Source organism: Lontra canadensis, unplaced genomic scaffold, assembly GCF_010015895.1.
Source record: "Lontra canadensis isolate GAN:19392208 unplaced genomic scaffold, GSC_riverotter_1.0 scaffold32, whole genome shotgun sequence".
Taxonomy (NCBI): domain Eukaryota; kingdom Metazoa; phylum Chordata; class Mammalia; order Carnivora; family Mustelidae; genus Lontra; species Lontra canadensis.
In genome coordinates this window covers 18911275-18931666 of record NW_022631026.1, presented here as the reverse complement: position 1 = coordinate 18931666, position 20392 = coordinate 18911275, and the positions used below count along the sequence as shown (strand labels likewise).

At 58.6% G+C, this 20392-nt stretch overlaps 1 protein-coding gene across 1 annotated transcript in view; it reads left to right on the top strand.

Moving 5' to 3' along the window:
* Positions 1-20392, top strand: part of ADCY3 (adenylate cyclase 3) — a 75900-nt gene that overhangs the window by 54241 nt on the left and 1267 nt on the right. Inside the window, exons 4-21 of the mRNA XM_032866963.1 lie at positions 906-1036; positions 1572-1683; positions 1819-1946; positions 2825-2983; positions 3395-3572; positions 7719-7847; positions 9376-9518; positions 9650-9811; positions 11338-11425; positions 12213-12329; positions 13867-14126; positions 14395-14460; positions 15760-15841; positions 16646-16804; positions 17202-17348; positions 17879-17998; positions 19174-19297; positions 19940-20064. Coding sequence (XP_032722854.1) covers positions 906-1036; positions 1572-1683; positions 1819-1946; positions 2825-2983; positions 3395-3572; positions 7719-7847; positions 9376-9518; positions 9650-9811; positions 11338-11425; positions 12213-12329; positions 13867-14126; positions 14395-14460; positions 15760-15841; positions 16646-16804; positions 17202-17348; positions 17879-17998; positions 19174-19297; positions 19940-20064 — 2430 coding nt within the window. The remainder of the gene's footprint in view (positions 1-905; positions 1037-1571; positions 1684-1818; positions 1947-2824; positions 2984-3394; positions 3573-7718; positions 7848-9375; positions 9519-9649; positions 9812-11337; positions 11426-12212; positions 12330-13866; positions 14127-14394; positions 14461-15759; positions 15842-16645; positions 16805-17201; positions 17349-17878; positions 17999-19173; positions 19298-19939; positions 20065-20392) is intronic.

Genomic DNA, 20392 nt, shown 5'->3' with positions numbered 1-20392 from the left:
GGAGGGAGCGGTCCTGTTCCTCGCCTGGCACCTGAGGCCCTTTGTGGTGCAAAGCGGGGGTCGGCAGACATTTTCTGGAAAGGGCCAGAAGAGCCCTTTCAGTTTTGCAGGCCATATGTTCTCTGTCACAACAACTCCGCTCTGCTGTTGGAGGGAGAAGACAGCCGTAGATGACACGGAAACAAGCGAGTGTGGCTGGGGCCCCGCAAGACTTCTTTTGTGCAAACAGGCAGTGGCGGGATTCGCCCAGCAGATGGCAGTGTGCTGACTGCGCCCCCCACACCGCCCCGCTCCCCAACACCCCCATCCGAACCTACCTCTGGAGCTGCAGTTCCCTGTTTCTGCCTCCACTCAAGGACTTGCAGGTCCCTGAACCTGGGGTCGTTAGGTCTCTGTGCCTTATTTTTGTGGCTCCCTCAGACAAGATGTTCTCAGCATCTTAATCTTCAAGCCTCACTTCCAAGAAGCCCTCCTGATTGCCCCTGGCACCCCCGGCTGATTCTGGAACCCTTCTTTCTTACTCCCCTGCTCTCCCTCGCTAGTCTGGGCACATACCGTACCGCACCGCAGTGGGCACACTTACCTGTCCCCCGTGAGACCCTCAGCCCTCTGAGGGCGAAGACTCACTCCTTTGGTAGCATTGGTACCCAGCGGGCTACCTGGCACACGGTAGGTCACATCGAATCAGAATTCTTAAGGTTGCTCTTCATGAGTGTCTGACTCTCGTCAGGGCCCAAAGAAGCTCAGTCACAGGAAGTTGCTGCCTGGGCCTCTGGCTGCTTCCCCGCGTGGGGTCTGCGCGGAAGGGCTCTGGCCGACGTCTGCCGCCGGAAACCTCCGAACCCGCCTCTGGAAGGATGCAGGCCAGACCTGCCTCCCCACTAACCCTGTCCTCCTCCTCGCAGGAGAACCTTATGCTTTCCATCCTGCCCAAGCACGTGGCTGACGAGATGCTGAAGGATATGAAGAAGGACGAGAGCCAGAAGGACCAGCAGCAGTTCAACACCATGTACATGTACCGGCACGAGAACGTCAGGTGCGCCGCCCCTGCCCCCGCGCCGCAAGAGCGGGACGGGGGCCAGACTTCGTGGGGTGCCCTGTGGGGTTCCAGATTCCTCCCCAGGCCTAGAAGCCGGGCCACCCCTGCCGTGTGAGCCTCAGCCCCTGTGGGAGCAGTGGTGCTGGCCGATGCTGGGGCTGAGACATCTGGGCCGCGTGGTCCAGCCCGTCATCCTACAGACATCACCCCGGGCGGGGAGGTGACATCTGGGAGGTCACCCAGCCGTTCAGGGCCAGCACTGGAGCTCACAGCCATGCTCCTTCTAGGAAGGGTGGGTTCACCCTGGAGCCAGGAGCAGGCAGTGTTGGGGAAGGGGGCCCTGTTGAGGAGGGGCTCACAAAATAGCGGAGCCCCAAATCCGCTCTGGAAGTGCAGGATCGCACCGCTTTGGGGCCTGAGCTAGGGCCCCGTCTGCCAGGATCCTGGCTGCCCGCGCTCGGGAGCTGGGCTGGCAGGGGGGGCCAGCACGGTGTCTGCAGCCTCACGGCAGCGGCCCTCCCTCCCCCTGCAGCATCCTCTTTGCGGACATCGTGGGCTTCACCCAGCTGTCCTCGGCCTGCAGCGCCCAGGAGCTCGTGAAGCTGCTCAATGAGCTGTTTGCCCGCTTCGACAAGCTGGCTGCCGTGAGTTCCGGGCTCGCCTGGCTTTCGGGGTCGGGGGCCCCCTCGGGGCGCGAGCCTGGCCCTCTCTGGTGCACCCTGTTTCCTCCCGCCGTGTCAAGGAGGGACTCAGAGCCACCCCCACCCCCGTCCCTTCAGAAATACCACCAGCTGCGGATTAAGATCCTGGGCGACTGCTACTACTGCATCTGCGGCCTGCCCGACTACCGGGAGGACCACGCCGTCTGCTCCATCCTCATGGGGCTCGCCATGGTGGAGGCCATCTCGTGAGTGGGGGGTCCGGGGCGAGGGCCGGGGACCACAGGAGAGGCAGGCCTTCCTGGTGCGCACACCGGGCCCCTACGTCAGGCAGGTGCCGTGTTGGTCGGCAGGCCGCTCGGTGTCTGGTTCTGGGCATTGGGGACGTGGTTCTCATTCGTCACAGCCGAGGGGCTGCAAGCCTTCCACAGCCTCTGAGGGGCCCAGCCTCCATCCGCCAGGGTTTTCTGGAGAAGTGGCAGTCATGGCGAAGTCTGTCACGCCCCCTCACGTTTGCTGGGACCCTCCTCTCAGATCCCCTGTCCTTCTCTCGGTGTTTTCTCACTGTGAGTCTCCAGGCTCATCTCAGAAAGTCCTTGTGTGGCCATGTGGGACTGGAACCCTGGCCTCTGCTCTGGGCTCCCAGCCAGGGCTCCTGCCTCTGGTGCTATGAGGCATGAGGACATGACACTTGTCCTCACACTTACCATCGTTGTCCTACCACAAGCGCCTTGGAGGCCCTACCAGGCAGGCCCTGGCCAGATCAGGCCCCCAAAGGGGCCCCCCAAAGGGAAGGGGGCTCCTTGCTGAAGCTTCTCCCCTCAACCATGGTGGGGGCCAACAGGGGTCACCTTGCCACCAGAGGGACGTTTTGCATTGTTACCCTCTTCTGGGTTAGAGCTCCTTTGACATTGGCCTAGAAACAGATGCTGTGCTGGGGGGCAGCTTTCCCAGCTGCACGTGAGCCCCGGCGTGGAGACAGGTGGAGACAGATCTGTGGGGGGCCCGGGAGTCCCCTGGGCCTGGGGGAGAAGAGCCCATGCAGAACTCCTCCCACGGGCACAGAGGGCCGGCCACCTTGCTACGGCCAAGCCTGAGTCCCTTCCTCTCCACGTGTGCCTGGCAGGTACGTGCGGGAGAAGACGAAGACGGGGGTGGACATGCGTGTGGGGGTGCACACGGGCACCGTGCTGGGGGGCGTCCTAGGCCAGAAACGCTGGCAGTATGACGTGTGGTCGACCGACGTCACTGTGGCCAACAAGATGGAGGCCGGTGGCATCCCCGGGTGAGCAAGTGTTCCTTCCCAGCGGGGAGGTGTGGGGGCTGAGGCAGGGGTTTGCAGTGACTGTGCAGCCGCCCACCTGGCTGGAGCTCTTTCCCGGACTCGGCCGGTCAGGGTGGACACCCCCCGAGAGCAGTCATGATTCATCTCTCTGCGGTGACTCCCCAGAAATGGGTTCATCACCCCCGACAGCCGTGTTGCAGCTAGGAACCCACGAAGTACACACCTCACGGCAGAATTGAGGGCGGCCTTCCGAATTCCTTCCCTCCCTCAGCGCTCCAGGCGGCCGAGGACGTGTCTTCCCTGCCTTGTGGGTGTAGCGCTGAGGCTCAGAGGGCTGGGTGGCCTCCCCTGGGGTCTGCCGGCCTGATGGGTCTGCCGGGCCTTGGGCCCGGGCCTCTCGCTGCCGTCCAGGCGCGTGCACATCTCCCAGAGCACCCTGGACTGCCTGAAGGGCGAGTTCGACGTGGAGCCAGGTGAGGGGGGCAGCCGCTGTGAGTACCTGGAAGAGAAGGGCATTGAGACCTACCTCATCATCGCATCCAAGCCGGAGGTGAAGAAGACAGCCGCCCAGCATGGCCTCGGTGGCCCGGTGAGTCCCCCACCCGCCCCGGACAGGGCACGGGAAGGCGGGTTCTAGAAGCAGGGCAGGTAGAAGAGTGGGCGGGGGTGTGGGGGGAGCATCCTGGTGGGGGCGGGAGGAAACAGGTTCTGGGGAAAGGAATGTGCCTGGCTCCGGCAGGTTGACAGAGGGGAGGCCCCCGGAGGTGTGTCTGTGGCCCTGGGATGGCAGCTGGTGAAGACAGGTTTTCCCTACGTGGGGGAAGCTGTTGGAGCCATGGGAGAGCTGGCAAGGATGCCAGGAGGCCGGGGGCAGGGAGTGGGGTTGGCTTGGTCACCGAGGGGAAGAACTGAGGCCGGGAAGGTTTGCTGGGTGGGAGATGAAGAAAGAACAGGATGGAAGCAGTGAAACCGTCCCGCCCTGGTCTCTTCCTGCCCTGTTCTAGTCCCTGGGCCGCTTCCCTGCATCTCCTCAGACCAGATGCCCTCAGCAGCTGCCCGGCTTCTCCCACCCTGCCCTGGCCTCCTGGCAGGCCATCTGGTTAGGAGCCACCAGGGGCTGCTGCAGAAATGGGCCTTCTGTCATCTTCTGCTGAACCTGGGAATTGTTTTGGTCCTTGTAACTTTGTACTTAGGAACCCACCCATCATGAGAATTGAACGACTAAGGAGTTTGGTGCTCTTGGGGTTGACATGTGGTCTGAGACCGTCCCAGGGCTGGGGCTTTGCATAGTAATGACAAAAGCAGAGCATGAGCTCATCTAGGGGGCTTCAAGGGCTGTGGCTGAAGATGTGGCCCGTGGGGAAGTTTTAAAAGAAAACTACACACCTTCTCCCCTCCCCGAAAATGTATGGTGATGACCAGTGAATCAAACATAAATGAAGACTCATCCATTAACTTTAATCACAACCACTATTCCGGGAGTGCTTCTGGGCATTCATTAACTCATTCTTCAAGACGACCCTGCGAGAAGGGGGCTGTTGTCGTACCCACTTTGCAGAGGAGGAAACTGAGGCCCAGAACTCTGCAGGCGAGTTGCAGATCTAGTAGGCAGCAGAGTAGGGCTCCGGCCCCCAGCCTGCCGGCCACCCTGCCTCCCAGATGCCCGTGGGTCGCTCCCGTGTGCAGCTCACACAGACTCAGCACTGGGGGGATGCACGGGTAGGTGGGCCACCGCCTCACTCCGAGTAATGTAAAATCCCCTGGCGCCCGTCATAAAGCGGAGGACAGCTCAAGATGCATTGTGCTGCATGTAAGGTTTGAGCTACAGTTAAATGCTCCAGAGAACTCAGAAGAGTAGGAACCAGTCTTTCAGGCAATTAGGACTGTCAAAGTAGAAAGGAGAGCCTCATGAGAGAAGACTTGACCTTGCCCCCAAATTAACAAGTCCTTTGTATTTGTAAGAGTGCGGCATACAGAACTTCAACATACTCCCTAGCACAAGTTAAAAATGTGTCTTCTAGGCTGTTCTACGAGACCGTAATAGACAATACTTTAGGAAATCAGCTACTTTTTTGTGAAGTGCTTGGAAATTTATAATTTCTGGGATATAAAATTTTGTAAGTAGAGAAATGTTCTTCCTTTCAAAAATTACCCCCAAATTGGGTTTTACCAGGGACTACCATGAAGTCATAAAGCAGCAGTCAGATAGGTCTTTGGGACACTCGTTTCCATTCGTTCTAATCGTGTATTCTATTGTGCTGATTCCAACAACCCTTGCATGGTGTGAAATTTGGGTCTGGCATTGTTCGCCTCACACCCCCACTCCGAGGGTGCAGAGGAGGCCACTGAGGCACAGGGAGCGTGGGCAGAGAGGGCTTTATGAAGCTGTTGAGCTTGAGTTCTTAGTCAACTTCCAAAGGAGAGAAAGGTTGAGCTTGTGGTGGCATCACTTCACACGTGAGCACCGAAGCCGTGAGCGAGGAGGAAGGGGCCGGCACGGAGGCTGCTGCCCGCACAGGACGGGTGGCGGTGGCCGGCACACTGACCTTGCCGTCCGGGGTGCCCCGTCACACGCGTCAGCCAGCACCACTTCTGATGGACACATGGATGGCGTTCTCTCTTCAACACTTCTTTCAGTGACATGTTGTGGCCATTGAGGTTTTCAGTATTTTGTAAAGTTGATTTTTAACGGTTTCTTAATGCTCCTGCCTGAAAAATTTCTTGAAGTAGGAAGGCTGGGTGAAGGCTTCTGCACGTGGGAAGTTTTACTCCTGTCCCCACTCACTCACCTCCTGATGCCCCCCACCCCCGGGCACCCTCCCTGCCTGGCTCTGTACCCGGCTTCGGCCCCCTTCAGCTTCGTGGTGGCTCCTAGTTGACCGGAGCAGTGAACCCTCGCGGCCGTCGTCAGGCTCTTGTCAGACGTCCAGCCTGTGTCAGCCCTGCTGCGTCTCAGGGAGTTTGAATGTTTAGCTGTGGTAGCTCGCCCCCCCAGCCCCGTGTCCCCGTGTTCGTGGCAGGGCAATGCACGGGTGGACCACGCATCACGGCTGGTGTAGCTCGTGTGGCCAGCTCGGCGACTGTTCCGGAAGTCTCCACCTCTGCCATATGTGTATAAGGCGACATCTCCATGGGTCAGAAGCAGTAACGCATGGATGATATGGGGGGGGGTGACACAGGTATAGTGGGGAGAAAGAAGGAAGGTGGTGAGGGGCTCTCCTTGGGAAGTCACAGCAGCAAGCGCAGTTCCACTTGCAAAAATCTGGGCCCGTGGTTCAGTGCAACGGAGCAATGGATGGGGAGGAGAGAGGAGAATCCTCGCGAGTCCTTCCTGGCTGTTGAAGAGCTTCCAGACCTCCCCCTGCCCTCCCTGCCCTGTTGCCAGGCTCACCCAGTCTCCTTGTCTCAAATGCCACCTCTGACGACTCCCGGGTCTCTACCTCAGGCCCAGCGGCTTGCCCGCACTCACCCCTGCACAAGCTGGGGCAGCTCCATCCCAGGCCCGGGGCCTGCTCATCCCTCCATCCTCCCATCTCCTCGGTGGCCACTTCGTTCTTTCAGCAGCTCAGACCAAACACTGAACACAGGCTTGAGCTATGTCTCTACCGGCCACAAGCCAGCTCTATTGACCCTCCTGTGAGGGAGGGCTCTAACCGCCACCCCCCGCAACACCCTCACACCTGCCACTACCCCCCACCACGAGCCAGGCAGGGCTGTGCCTGTGTGGCCAGATCGTGGGTCTCCAGCCAGTCATCCTGCTGCTGACCCGGTCCCACCATCCCTTCTCCACAGCAGGCAGTGCTCCCGCTGAAGTGAGAGGGGACAACCTGTCAGTGCCTTGGTCTCTGCCTCCCTCGGAGGGAAAGTCCCATGGAGGCGGGGAGAGCCCGGTACAGCCAGGCCTTCGTTCTGCTGTCACTCACTGCTCTGGTGGCAGCGCGGGCCTCCAGGCAGGGTGTATGGCTGCTGCAGGGCCTTTGCACCAGCTTCTCTCTCTCTTCCTGGGGCGGGGGGGGGGGGGGGGGGTGGGGGGGTGGTGGAGGCACCCAGTGGACGCCCCCACCCCGCCCCCACCCCAGGAGCTGCAGGATTAACTCCTTCGGGTCATCACTGAACTCTCTCCCTCACGGGGACACCTCCCCTGACCTCATTACCATCTCGCTCCCCAGCGATCCCTGTGCCCCTTTCCCGCTTTACCTCTCTCCAGAGCACTTTCCCCTCTTCCAGACTGTACTGATTTGACTGACTTGCCTTCCTGCAGCCTTTCCTCGCTAGAACATGAGCTCACACAGTCTGGAAGTTCCATGTGTATCCCCAGAAGTTTAGGGATTCGGCCAACGCCCATGAATCGGGAGGACTATTCTGTTGTGTTACAGGGTTTGACTTACTCTGTCAAGGAAAAGGACTTGTCACTGGGGAGACGGGCTTGTGGGACTTAATCAGACTTTTGGAAGGCATTCATCAGGTTCTACGACCGACAAGGACCTCTGTGGACCACTGTGTGGAGTTACTGTTTTAGAAATAGGAGTGGGAACAAGAGGGTCTTTCTCTGCTTAGGAAAATTCCAACAGTAGAAACAGATACCGGCAGGGTATGGCGTTTTAAAATTAACGTCCTAGAGGAGGAGTCAGGTAGTGACTTTTCTTAAACTCCCGCGGCAAGATTCCAGACGGAGGGCGGACCGAGCGGGTCTCCGGGGCGGGCGGGCAGCTGACGGCCGCTTCTTCCCGCACAGGCCCTGCTGAACGGCGCCCCGGCCTCCTCCAAGCCCGGCTCCCCCGCCCTCATTGAGACCAAGGAGCCCAACGGGAGTGTCCACACCAGCGGCTCCACATCAGAGGAGCCTGAGGACCAGGATGCCCAGGTGCGTGCTGGGTGAGGGCTGGGGCATGAAGGTTGCTGGAGGAGGTGTTCTGTGCGGGACTCGGGCACCTGGCCACCGGCCCCGGCTCTGCACCTCCTACCCTGGTCCCATGGTCTCCTCAGTAGTTACTGGGCTGGGGGTGGCTAGGGGCAAAAGAGGTGCTCAGCTCGGAGGCCTTGTCTAGCCCTCCTTTCCCAGAATCCTGTGGCTTTGAGGTCAGTGAGGACATCCATGGAAAATTCTGTAGGGTCTGACGAGACTGTTGCGGAAGTGAGACCTCAGGGTCTCACCCGTCTGGCAAGGTCCAGACTCCCCAAGTCCTGGGCACAGATGGGGCATTTCCAAAGCAGTGAACATGGTCCCCGCCGAGGACGGGGGCCTTGCTGGGAGAGCATCCAGGCCCTGCCCTTGACTATGGAGCTGCCCGGCTACGTTCACTGACGAAGACAGCTGCTCTGTGACCAGAAGCCCGGCCTTGCTGAGGAGAGCTGGCCGGCAGCACCCCTGTCCTCCCTGTCCTGGTCCCTCTAGGTCAGGCTCTGCAGACCTAGAGCAGACACAGGGCCGGGAGCTGCTTGGTTTTTCTGGATCACCATGACATTCAGCAGCTTTTCCCTAGTGTGATTTTCTTAATGCAAAGTGGAAATACAGACCCAACGTGACTCAGCAACAAGGGTGCCATGGTTTTAGCAGCCTCTGGCTTTCCCGTCCTCACGCTCAGCCACACTCTCCCACGCGTACTTCGGGGACAGAGGTTCTCGGTGCTGGAGCAGACCTCCCACGTCATTTTACAGGGAAGAAAGTGGAGCTGGGGAACATGCGTGACATGGGTCCTATTGTCAGCCAGTGGCACCCTAGCTTAAGGCCGGGCTGTCTTGGTTCTGGCTTCCGCGTGCGCTCTGGACCGGTACACACAGCTCTGGGCCCAGTGTTCCTTGTTATTTGGGCCGATGGCCGTGTGATCACAGTCTGGATTCCAATCTTTGGAGCCGAAGCTTATCCTTTATGGGAATAAAAATGGTAGCGGCCCCAGCCCCACCAGCCCCAGCCACACCAGCCTGCTAGTGACAAGGGCGTCCCTTCCTCTCCGAGCACTTCCCCCCTCAGACCTTCCTTCCCCAGGTGAGCTTGATGCGTGTTCCTTTAAGAGCTCCCAGAAGCCCGAGCGTTGGGGGTGGTTTGCCTCCCCAGGGATAACCAGGGGTGACCCCACAGCTGGGGGGCACCCGTCCTCCTAGCAGCACAGCAGTCTCACACTGCCGTCCCCGGCTCCCCGACGGGCTGCTGTTAGCAGGTGGTCACTGCAGAGCCGTGGGGCCAGGAAACCAGGAAGGACTGTGTCTTTGGGTCCAGACCCAGGGGACACATGCGTGGGGGCATCGGGAACACTTCCCACCAAGTGGTTCCTAGAGCGGAGGGCCTAGTCCTCCTGAGTGTGATTCCTTTTGTTCCCCTCCCCGACCATCCTCCTCCCCCCACTCGCCCCGCGTCCCTCCCGCCCGCCCCCACCTGGCGCACTGGCTCGCAGGCCGACAATCCCTCGTTCCCCAACCCGCGCCGGAGGCTGCGCCTTCAGGACCTGGCGGACCGAGTGGTGGACGCCTCTGAGGACGAGCACGAGCTCAACCAGCTGCTCAACGAGGCGCTGCTGGAGCGAGAGTCCGCCCAGGTGTAAGTGGTCCCCCTGCACGCACCTCATAGGCCCTAGCTCGGGGGTCAGCTGTCCCTGGTGGGGACCCTTCCTTCCAATGGGCCAAGGCAGGTGTGACATTTGTGTTTCCTGGGTCTCATTTCCTCTGCAGAGTGAAGAAGAGAAACACCTTTCTCCTTTCCATGCGGTTCATGGACCCTGATATGGAAACCCGCTACTCGGTGGAGAAGGAAAAGCAGAGCGGGGCTGCCTTCAGCTGCTCCTGTGTTGTCCTGCTCTGTGCAGCCCTGGTCGAGATACTCATCGACCCCTGGTGAGGGAGGGCATGGCAGGAGCCGAGAGGCCGGGAGAGGGTGAGGTGGTGAGCGTCCTAGGCCAGGCGGGAGGGATGTCGCTGCCTCTGCTGGAGCATGACACTGGGGCAAAAGCTTGGTCTCGCTCTTGGCTCCAATGGAGCTCCCCAGGTGAATTCGGGCCCAGGTGTTGCTAGGACCGTGCCCTGGACCCGCTTCTTCCTGTCTACCCTGGGGTTCTAGAATAGCACTAGCATTAAAACCCGGACCGAGAAAGCCCAGGGACAGAGAGGGGTCTAGGAGGTTGGAGATCTTGGCTGCATGGGCCTGAGTGGCACGGGGACAAGGAGACAGAAGATGGGGACACTCCTCAAGCCCAGTCGTCAGGGCTGATCTGGCTCCCGTCTCTTGCTTCGTCTTAGCAGATGGATTTCAGGCTCTGGGTGCAACCAGATCCCTGGCACCCAGCAGTAGGTCGTCCGGGGCAAGGAATGTTCTAGAGTCCTCGCCCCAACTGTTGAGACCCAAGTAGAGGGCAGCTGCCCCCCCCCCCCCGGCAGCTCGCTCCTATGCAGGGTTCCCTGCTCCCTGTGAAGGGGGGCGGTGGAGACCTGCCCCAGCTGTAGCTGGGGGAACCGTGAGGAGCCTTAGATTTCGTCGCAGCTTCTAGACACAGTTTCTTTGCCAGCCTGTTGCACTGCTGTATCACCAAGGTTCCAGAAGCCAAAGACGATGGTGGTGCTGACCGCTTGAAGGTGGTCACATCTGCCACTAACCCCTGGGAGGGCCGGGTCACATGCGTTCGTTCAGCGCACAGACGGCGGCTACTCCGTGCCAGGCACCGAGGGGCCAGGACGTGCCGTGAACACAGCGCACCAGCTCCCCGGCCCGCGTGGAGCTGATGCCCTCCTAGCGGGCATCAGAACAGGCGCGCAGGCAGGGGCCAGCGGGGCGGGTAAAAGTGAAGAAGGCAGCAGGAATGCGGGCGGCGAGTTTCATTTCGTCTGTGCCACCTCTGCCTAGCGCGGGGCAGAGCGGGCCTCACGCACGGGGGACAGGGCGGTATTGCGGCAAAGACCCAGAGTCGGGGGAGAGGTGACCGGGAACCAGGCGCTGGCCTAGCAGCAGAGGTCTCTCTGGATCCAGGTGGTGGGGTGGTGTTCAATGGTGAAACTCTGTGTGGTTGCCCGGGGGTCGCCCTGCCAGCACCACCCCCACCCCTGCAGCCGAGCTGCCCTGTCCCGTGCTGCCCCCTCACGAGCACAGTGCTCACCCTGAAGATCCCCCAGGTTTTCACTGGGCATCTGCACCCCAGCAGCAGGGGAGGGGCACACGTTCCCACGCCCTGTGCTTGGCTGGCAGCCGCCTGACTCGGCCTCCCTCTCGCCTATGCAGCAGGAGGCAGGAGTCGGTGGCGTCGTGGGGACACTTGAGGTGTGGGCGCAGAGGGCCTGCTCTTCTCCCTTCTTTCCTCTCCTAGCCCTCCTGCCTCAACTCCGATCTCACTGGTTCCTCTGTCCCCCTCCCTGTCGTCTCCCTGTTACAGGCTAATGACCAACTACATGACCTTTGTGGTGGGGGAGGTTCTGCTGCTGATCCTGACGGTCTGCTCGCTGGCTGCCATCTTTCCCCGGGTAAGAGCCACTTTCCTTGGGCTCAGGAGCCCTCCGGAGGCGGAAGGGGTCTGGACGGAGTTTTGCGTCCCCCGACTCCTTCCAAATAGACTGTCGTGTTGGGACAGCGCAGGCGAGTGTCCATCCATTCATTCCATGTCACTCACTCGCATCTGCTGAGCTAACAAGGCGCCTACGCCGGAGCCCAGACCAGCGGGAAACTGTAGGACAGCAGTGGAGGCTCAGCTGGAAGGGGGTTGGCCGATTGTGAAGGACCGGGAGAGCCAAACAGAGGGACTGAGGTTTCCTCCTGTAAGAACTGGGGTGCCACGCAGAGTTTCTGATCAGAATGACAAGAGAAGAGCAGTGTCTGAGGGGAATGGGTCCAGCAGGTGGCTTGCGGGGTAACTTGGGAGGATTTTGGGTGAACTGACCCAGGAAAGGCAGGGGCAGCCCGGCAAAGATGGCTGCCCCGAGACTCCTTCCCCGCCACGGCCTCGATGCTGGGGCTTACATGGAGGGGGCTGCCGCTGGCTGGTGCTGCCCACAGCCTCCTGGGCTGGTCACGGTGACTGCTCCAGAAAGGGCTCCTGTGTGGCCCTGTTGTGTTCCAAACACCTCCAGAGGGACTGACAAAGAGCACCAGGATCCTGCGCTACCTTCTCAGCTCTGCCAGATTTTTGTTGACTCACGGGCAAAGGTCTACATTTTAGGTTCCTGGGAGGTAGGGGAGCAACCAGAGTCATTAGTAGAGACCTTTTATAAGAGAAAAGACCATCAAAAGCTCATGAAATTCCATTCCTTCTAGGCCTTTCCTAAGAAGCTCGTTGCCTTCTCGACCTGGATCGACCGGACCCGCTGGGCCAGGAACACCTGGGCCATGTTAGCCATCTTCATTCTGGTCATGGCAAACGTCGTGGACATGGTGAGCTCCTGCTGTGCCTGGTGAAGGGACCCCCCCAGCCCCCTGTCCAGTGGAGAAAGGCTTCTGTATTGGCCAGTATGAGCAGGTGGTCAACCAGTCCTCCCCCACTAGACACAGCTTTAGAGCGGCGCTTAGTTTCCTAAACAGACCACCTTGGCCAAGTGGAGGGGATCTTCTACCCCAGAAACCTGAGACTGACCTGATTCCCCCAGCTCCTAGCTCTCTCAGAGTCCAAGGGCCCAACCCCAGGCCCCAGGCCCCGTGGCGGACGCTGACTCATTGAATCTTTCGAACATTCCCAAGACATTGGTATCATTATCTACAGCTGCAAAGCTCAGGTTAATTCACTTAGGGTCACAGCTGGTAAGTGACAGAATCAAGGATCAAGCAGTTCTAGATCCCAGTCCTGTGAGGAAACGCTGTCTCACTGCTCAGGGGGCACAGTGCTCGCTGCTGGCAGCCCGGCACTGCGGACTCAGAGCCACCAGACAGCGACTGAGCCTTTGCAGCTTGGAGCTGCAGGGAATGTTCTCGTCAGTCGTCACAGTCCCCCAAAATTTTGGCTGTGCTGTATACGTGCTCTTAAAAAGTCCTACTTTTTTCAAATAAATGTCACATCATTTGCTTTATTTTCTCTAACAATTTAAGCCTGGGGGGAGGGGAACCTCACTGTGGAGACTTGTTCTGTAGCAGCATAGGTGAAAAGGCCCTCGGGCCAGCTGCTCCGAAGTCCAGTTAGAATGCCAAGTTCGGAGCCGCTGAACCTCACGAGCCCGGGTCACGCGGCGCCTGAGCGCAGGGAAGGAAGCCTGAGCCCCCGGCCTGCCCGAGCACCCCTGGAGCCTGGCGCCGGGTCTGGGGACCACTGTTTAGCAGGGTCACGGACACTGTGCAGGACAGGATTTCGAGATCCTGTCGCCAGGGCTGGGGTGAAAGACCAGGGCGGTAGGACAGCTTTTCACTGAGAACTTCCCCGGGGCTGGCTGAGCACCGGTTGGGGGGTGGGGGGGAGTTCCTGGAAGTAGGTTTGCTGCAGCAGATGGACGGACTTGCCATTGACTTACATCTGCCAGGCAGCGGGCCCAGGCCCCAGAGACGGAAGCATCTGAGCAGAGACTGGCTGCCGGGCGGCAAAACCAGGACCGAGGCCCCCTGGCTGGCCCCGCGGCCCCTCCTTCAGCAACAGTGAGAAGGGACAAGAGCGCGTTGTACGGGAAACCTGAACGCTGGACCCCTCGCTCTGGCTGTCCCGCTCGCTGAGTGCGCTGCCGGGCGCAAGCCTAGCCTCGGGGGGGCTTTCTGTAAAGGTGGCGACACTACAGATTCTCGATGATTTTCATAAACATCAAACAAGATACGGTTCAGCTCTTAGTGAGAACTACTAACTTGCATTGTTCCTTGGTAGTTGTCCCATCTGTCAGTGTTTCTGAGGGAGCTGCGGGACATGGTGGCCGCGACCCAGCCGCCTCTGACCGGTGTCTGCTGTCCCCTTGCGCCCCGTGTCCTCCCACCCCACCCCCCCGGTCCTGGCCTCCAGCTCAGCTGTCTCCAGTACTACACCGGGCCCAACAACAGCACCGCAGGGCTGGATGTGGAGGACGGCTGCGTGGAGAACCCCAAATATTACAACTATGTCGCCGTGCTGTCCCTCATCGCCACCATCATGCTGGTGCAGGTCAGCCACATGGTGAAGCTCACACTCATGCTGCTCGTTGCGGGGGCCGCGGCCGTCATCAACATCTATGCCTGGCGCCCCATCTTTGATGAGTACGACCGCAAGCGCTTTCAGGAACACGAGTAAGATGAAGCCTGTCTGGGGATCTGTATTGTCTCCTTCCTCCCACCCCAAGTCCCTACTTCCAGGTCCCAGGCCTGGGGCTCATCGGAGGATGGTACGAGTCGGGGTTCATGGCTTCTCACAGATACGCCACTATGGGCTGTGACCCTGGGGTAGATCCTTTCATTCTCGATGAGCGGACGATCCTGGCTCCCTCCGTGTTTGGCTGTTGGGTGTCAGCCACTTGTCCCCAGGGGGGAACTGAGGGCGCTATGCTCTGTCCTGCAGCTTTCCCGTGGTCGCCTTAGAGAAGATGCAGGGACTTTCCACCCCTGGGCTTAATAGCACTGGCAGGTAAGGGCAGCAGCTTTCCCCTTCGTGGTCGGGACTTAGTCGCCCTCTCTTCTAGAGATAAGAGAAGGCCATGATATCACCCCTTCAGAGGCACACGGTGTGGGATATTCATTAGAGAAGGGTTGGAGAGAGGCAGAATGACGCTGGTCTGGACCCTCCGGGGCCAGAGCGAAGCAGGGGAGCCGCAGCAGTGTGCCTTAGCGGGTGGGACAGGGCTGGGTTGAGGTGAGGAGAGTGGGAACCAGTGGGACGGACAGCAGATGAGGAGGAAGGAGGACTGCACCCAGTCTAGAAGGTGCGAGGATGTAGCTTTGCTCCCTGCTGCGCGGCTGTCTCTGGGGCCACAGGCAGGCCAGTTTTTTTTAGTCTATTTCACATCTTAAAGAGGATATTGGACTAGAAGTTCTCCAAGGTCCCTTCTAGCTCTAACGTTTTGATTCAGTGACTTGATTAGACCTTCAAATTTAAAAAAAAAACCAGATTATGTAACAGAATTAGGGCAGAAGAACAGAATAGGCCCTTCCTAAAAGAAATCTAAACGGCCACTAATAAATGAAAGGCATTCACGTAATCACGGATGCGAACATTAGGACCACAGCAAAAGACCACTACGCACCTATCAGTTTGGCGAGGACGGAGAAGTCGGGTACTATCAAGTACAATAGTGACTCCTGTTGGGAGTATAAACTGGTACAACCATTTTAGAAAACAATTTGGAGTTATTTAGTAAAGTTGCAAATAGTCCTACGATGCAGCATTCCTGCTGAGCCCTACGTACATCACAGAAATCTGTGCGCACCTCTCCACCCCGGGATGCGCGCACAATCGTCCAGCCCCATCATTCATCGTAGCTGCACATACACAGGAACACACAAAGCAGATGAGGACCCAAACCACATCAACAGCAAATGGCTACACAAGCTGTGATATATTCGTACAACAGACTACTTACAGTAATGCAAAGGGTAGCTCCATACAGAAATGTGAAGTTATTAAAAAAGAATCATACCCTCGTGTGTACCCTCGTCTCATCACTGCAACGCCAGGCTCTCCTTTCTCCAGAGGCTTCCATAATTGCACCTACGGTGTTTACTTAACACCTGGGGAGCCCTGAGGTGGATTCTGGGAGGGGCCAGGGCTGGGCTGCCTGTTAGGAGCCCAGTAACTTAAGAAAGATTGATGTGTGGGAGTCCGGACTTGCTGTGAAAGTGCCTAAGGAGCTGGGAGAAGTTTCTGGCCCAGGGTGATGGGAAGGGCCCAGTCCCACTGGGGGGAATCAAGCTCCTCTCTGGCCCACAGGCTGCCCCTGGTGCCCTCTAAGTACTCCATGACCGTGATGATCTTCGTCATGATGCTGAGCTTCTACTACTTCTCGCGCCACGTGAGTGTCTGCACGCCCTCCCCTCCCCCTTGCACACAACCCAGTGGGGCATCCTGAGAAGCTCAGGATCCAAGAACCCAGGCTCCTCGGGAATGCTGGTTCCCTTGCGCAGCCTGACATGTGGCCCTGCCTGAGCTGTCACCCCCTCCATTTTTCGGTTTCCTCCCTGTAATACAAGAGTTCTTTGCCTCTCCCTCCTGACCGCCTCCGGGATGCAGAAGCAGAGCACAGAGACTAAAAGCTGAGATAAAATCTGTTTCCTAGGCTGGGGCCCATGGGTTTTCACCCACCCTGGCTCTGGGGTTCACTAACACACCATGGAGCCAGAAGAGAAAGGGAAAGAAGCTGATGACGTTTTGTTTGCTTAAAAGGAAGAATAAAAGCAAGCAGACCTGGGGGTGGGGGGAGTAGCTCCCTGAAAGCCCAAGTACCCTCCAGTGGTTTGCCAGGGGAAGTACAGCCTTCCCTAGCCACTTGTTGGCCGACGGGCCTGCTGGAAGTGGGGGCTTCACCCCGGGCTAGGAGGTCCCCACTGCTGCCACCAGCCTCCCAGACAGACCCATGGCTAGAATGAGGTCCCAGAGTTAGGCCCCCACATATCCAGAAGGCTCTCGGAGCTCTACACAACCATGGCGAGGCCGGGAACCCCACGGAGGCATCGGTGCTTCTCTCCGCGTCATCTTTCCTTGGCCACTTGGCCATCTTCCTGTGGGTGTTTCCCCCGTGGAACCCCTCCGAGTTCCGCTCTTCGCCTTTCCATCGAACGGCGGCTGAAGCACACACCTTGCCCGCGTCTGTCCACAGGTGGAAAAACTGGCAAGGACACTATTCTTGTGGAAGATTGAGGTCCACGACCAGAAAGAACGTGTCTACGAGATGCGGCGCTGGAATGAGGCCTTGGTCACTAACATGCTGCCTGAGCACGTGGCCCGCCATTTCCTGGGGTCCAAGAAGAGAGATGAGGTGAGGGGTGGCCTCACACAGTCGCAGGCAGCTGGGAGGCTGTGTGTCTCCATCTGGCTGCCGGCAGCGGACGCGAGGCCGGCAGTGCACAGGCTTCCGGCACGTTTTCCGCGACCACACGTCCCTGGAAGGCCCCACCCTCTGCCAGGGGTCATCTCCTCACACAAGGGTTCTGATGCCTCATTTCCTGACTCCATCCACCCTCCTCCTCACAGCCAGGGCTCTTACAGGGCCCAGGGAAACTTTATTTGAAGTCGCGATGGGCCACATCCTTACAGCTCCAAGTTGGCACATCCATCCAGAAAGCGGAGTCCACAGTCCTGGGGGTGGGGGGATTCATTCCTGGGCACCGATCCCACCAGTGTTCTTTGAGCACTCCGGCCCTGCCTCCTCTTAGGAGCTGTACAGCCAGTCCTACGACGAGATCGGAGTCATGTTCGCCTCCCTGCCCAACTTCGCCGACTTCTACACGGAGGAGAGCATCAACAACGGCGGCATCGAGTGTCTGCGCTTCCTCAACGAGATCATCTCCGACTTTGATTCTGTGAGTGCCCCCCCCCCGCCCCTCTCTCACCCTGTGCCAGCCCGTTCCGGGCCGCAGCAGTCAGAGAAGCAGCAGCTACCCCAGCTGCTCGGTTTTCCCGTGTGCGCCTCTCCCGGGAGCGCAGGAGCTTCTGCGGCCTGGCGGGTCTGCATGGGGAAGGCAGGAGCGGGGGAATTACCTACACGATCACAGCGTAAGCACTGGCCCAAATAAGATCCTGAGGCACCGGACTGCTCCAAACCTGATTCAGATTCTGTAACTGTCTGCTGGGTGATTTGTGTTGCCGAGGAAAATACTTTTCCAGGTAGGCTCAAGCACCCTAGGGGCCTGGCAGTTTGTCGCATGTTAACGGTGACAGAAATGGAGGCTCCGTCGGCAAGTCTGCCTAACATCATGTGACCGATAAGTGGCAGGAGAGCTTTTGTCGAGTCCTGTGGGGCTGCTGTAAACGGGCACATCTGTCACTTAGTTGGCTCATTTAGCTCCTTGGACTCTGCTGACCTCTCTCTCCTCTTTACTACCGGCCTCAGCTGCTGGACAACCCCAAATTCCGGGTCATCACCAAGATCAAAACCATCGGTAGCACCTACATGGCAGCTTCAGGAGTCACCCCAGATGTCAACACCAACGGCTTTGCCGGCTCCAACAAGGTAGCTAAGCACCCCCATGGCTGGAGGGGATGGGGCGCCGTGTCCCGAGGCAGGAGCGCAGCAGTCCGCGGCTCGCGTGTGAAGCAAGGAGTCACCAGGGCGGCTGACGTTAGCGAGCACCGCTGGCTCAGTGGGTCACACACACACCACCAGCACGTAATGCAAACTTAAAATTATGTTTACTGGCACAGTTTTGGTTTTTTTTTTTTAAGGTTTTTTTATTGTCAGGGAGAGAGAGAGCAAGTGCACAACCAGGCAGGGTGGCAGGCAGAGGTGGACAAAGAAGCAGGGTCCCTGCCGAGCAAGGAGCCCAATGGCAGGACTCGATCCCAGGACCCTGGGATCATGACCTGAGCCGAAGGCAGCAGCTTAACCGACGGAGCCACCCAGGGGTCCCTTTACCAGCCCAGTTTAACGGGCAGAGAAAGAGTAGGCTACGCAAACCCCCTCCATCCCTGCAACTGGTGCCCAGCTTAGGCCAGGCAGAACTGCTCTAACCGTGCCCATGCTCCCTTTACGCTCTAAACCTTCTAAAGAACTGGGGAGTAAGCAGCCATCCACGCAATTATATGACAATGAAAACCTCTGGGTTGGGGGAGCAGTTCTGATAGAAAAGGGGTCTTCAGAGCTCACTGGCCGGCATTCGCCTGTTCTTCTGTCCTATCAGACTTGCGGAGCTGTTTACGAGAGGAAATGAGCTGTGGGGGCCCAGGGCCCAAGAGCTGTTCTTAAACTGTTATCATCCTATTTTGTCTTTCAACTGTCCTATACAAGTACTACTACCATCTCCATTTTATGGATGAGGCTAAAGAAACCTAAGATGGGTCATGACCTTCAAGGGCTTAAAATCTAGTTAAGGAATCAAAATGAAGACTACCCCAGACTTGAGCCCAGGCGAGGCGATGAGGAGGTAGGACTCCTCATCGGCCACATGGCAGACGGGAAGCAACTAGCTGGCCAGGATCGGCTCCGCCCCACCTGGGGACCCTTGGAACCCTAAAGGATCCAGGGGAACCGTCAGTGACAAGCCAAGGTAGAGGTCATGGCCTCATTTGTGGGAGGTGGAGAATGAGGCCTCTAACGACGAGGTGTAGGAATTCGCCTCCAGAATGCCGTGAAGGGAGGAAGGTGCCCATACGGGCTCCTCATGCTCTCACTGCCGCTCCCCCGCCCAGGAGGAGAAGTCCGACAAGGAGCGCTGGCAGCACCTGGCTGATCTGGCGGACTTTGCTCTGGCCATGAAGGACACGCTCACAAACATCAACAACCAGTCCTTCAACAACTTCATGCTGCGCATCGGTAAGGGTTCTCGGGCCTGCGTGCTCCTTGCCGTGCTCCGAGGCAAGGGCTGCAGCACATCCTGGGCAGGAAGGGCGAGAGACTTAGCCTTGGAAGCGTTTAGGTTGGGGAGGGTCGCACCTGCACAGCTCTGGGACTTTCGGGATCTCTTCCAGATGATCAGACAGCACATGTGGCAACACGGCCATACCTCATGGCGATTAGCCTGCCTTCTGAGCGTGGCTGCGGTCAGGCTGCTACCCCGGCCCCCCAGGGCAATCTTGCAGGCCTGCGGAGAGCTCCGCTGCCTCAGTCCAGCGTCTTAGGAGTTCATGTCCCCTGCTGTCCCCTCTGTGAAGAGGTGGGGGTGGGATTCTCATTCCTGGCTAAGCTCACAAGACCCCTGCAGTGACAGATACGTGTTGAAACCGGCAACTTCTGTGCTGCATGAATTAGCACGGTGGCCAGGCCAGGATAGACAGGAGACGTGTCTGCCCTCTGGTGGCTTAGAGATGAGGTTCCCGAGGACTGTTCACAGACTTGGGAGCCTTGTGGTTGGGATCAGGTGGTGAATTCTCCGGGAGAGGAGCTGTTGGCTTCTGAGATGGGATAATGAATGGGATAAATTATGGCTTGTGGCTCAGTTTTATGTCCCTCCACCAGGCATGAACAAAGGAGGGGTCCTGGCTGGGGTCATTGGAGCCCGGAAACCACATTATGACATCTGGGGCAATACGGTCAATGTGGCCAGCAGGATGGAGTCCACGGGGGTCATGGGCAACATTCAGGTATGGCCAGCAGCAGAGCAGAGCGTGTGCTCAGACGCAGGGGCCGGGAACAAGATCGGACTAGGGCATGTTGCCATGCGCTCCTGCCTGTCCGTTGGCCCAGGGTATCAAGGGGGTAGCTCTGGAAGGTCGCAGGCAAGGGTGGGAAACACTTCACTCCCCTTTCCAAAACTTAGGCTTAAGCTCTTGGTAACCCTATCCTTTTGGTATGAACTTTCTAATCTCTTGTACCACCACCAACTTCCCCCTGAAGCCACCCCGAATCACACCAGCTGGGTCTGGCAGGAGAGTGCCACAAAGCAGGGAGAGGGGACAAAAGAACAGGGAG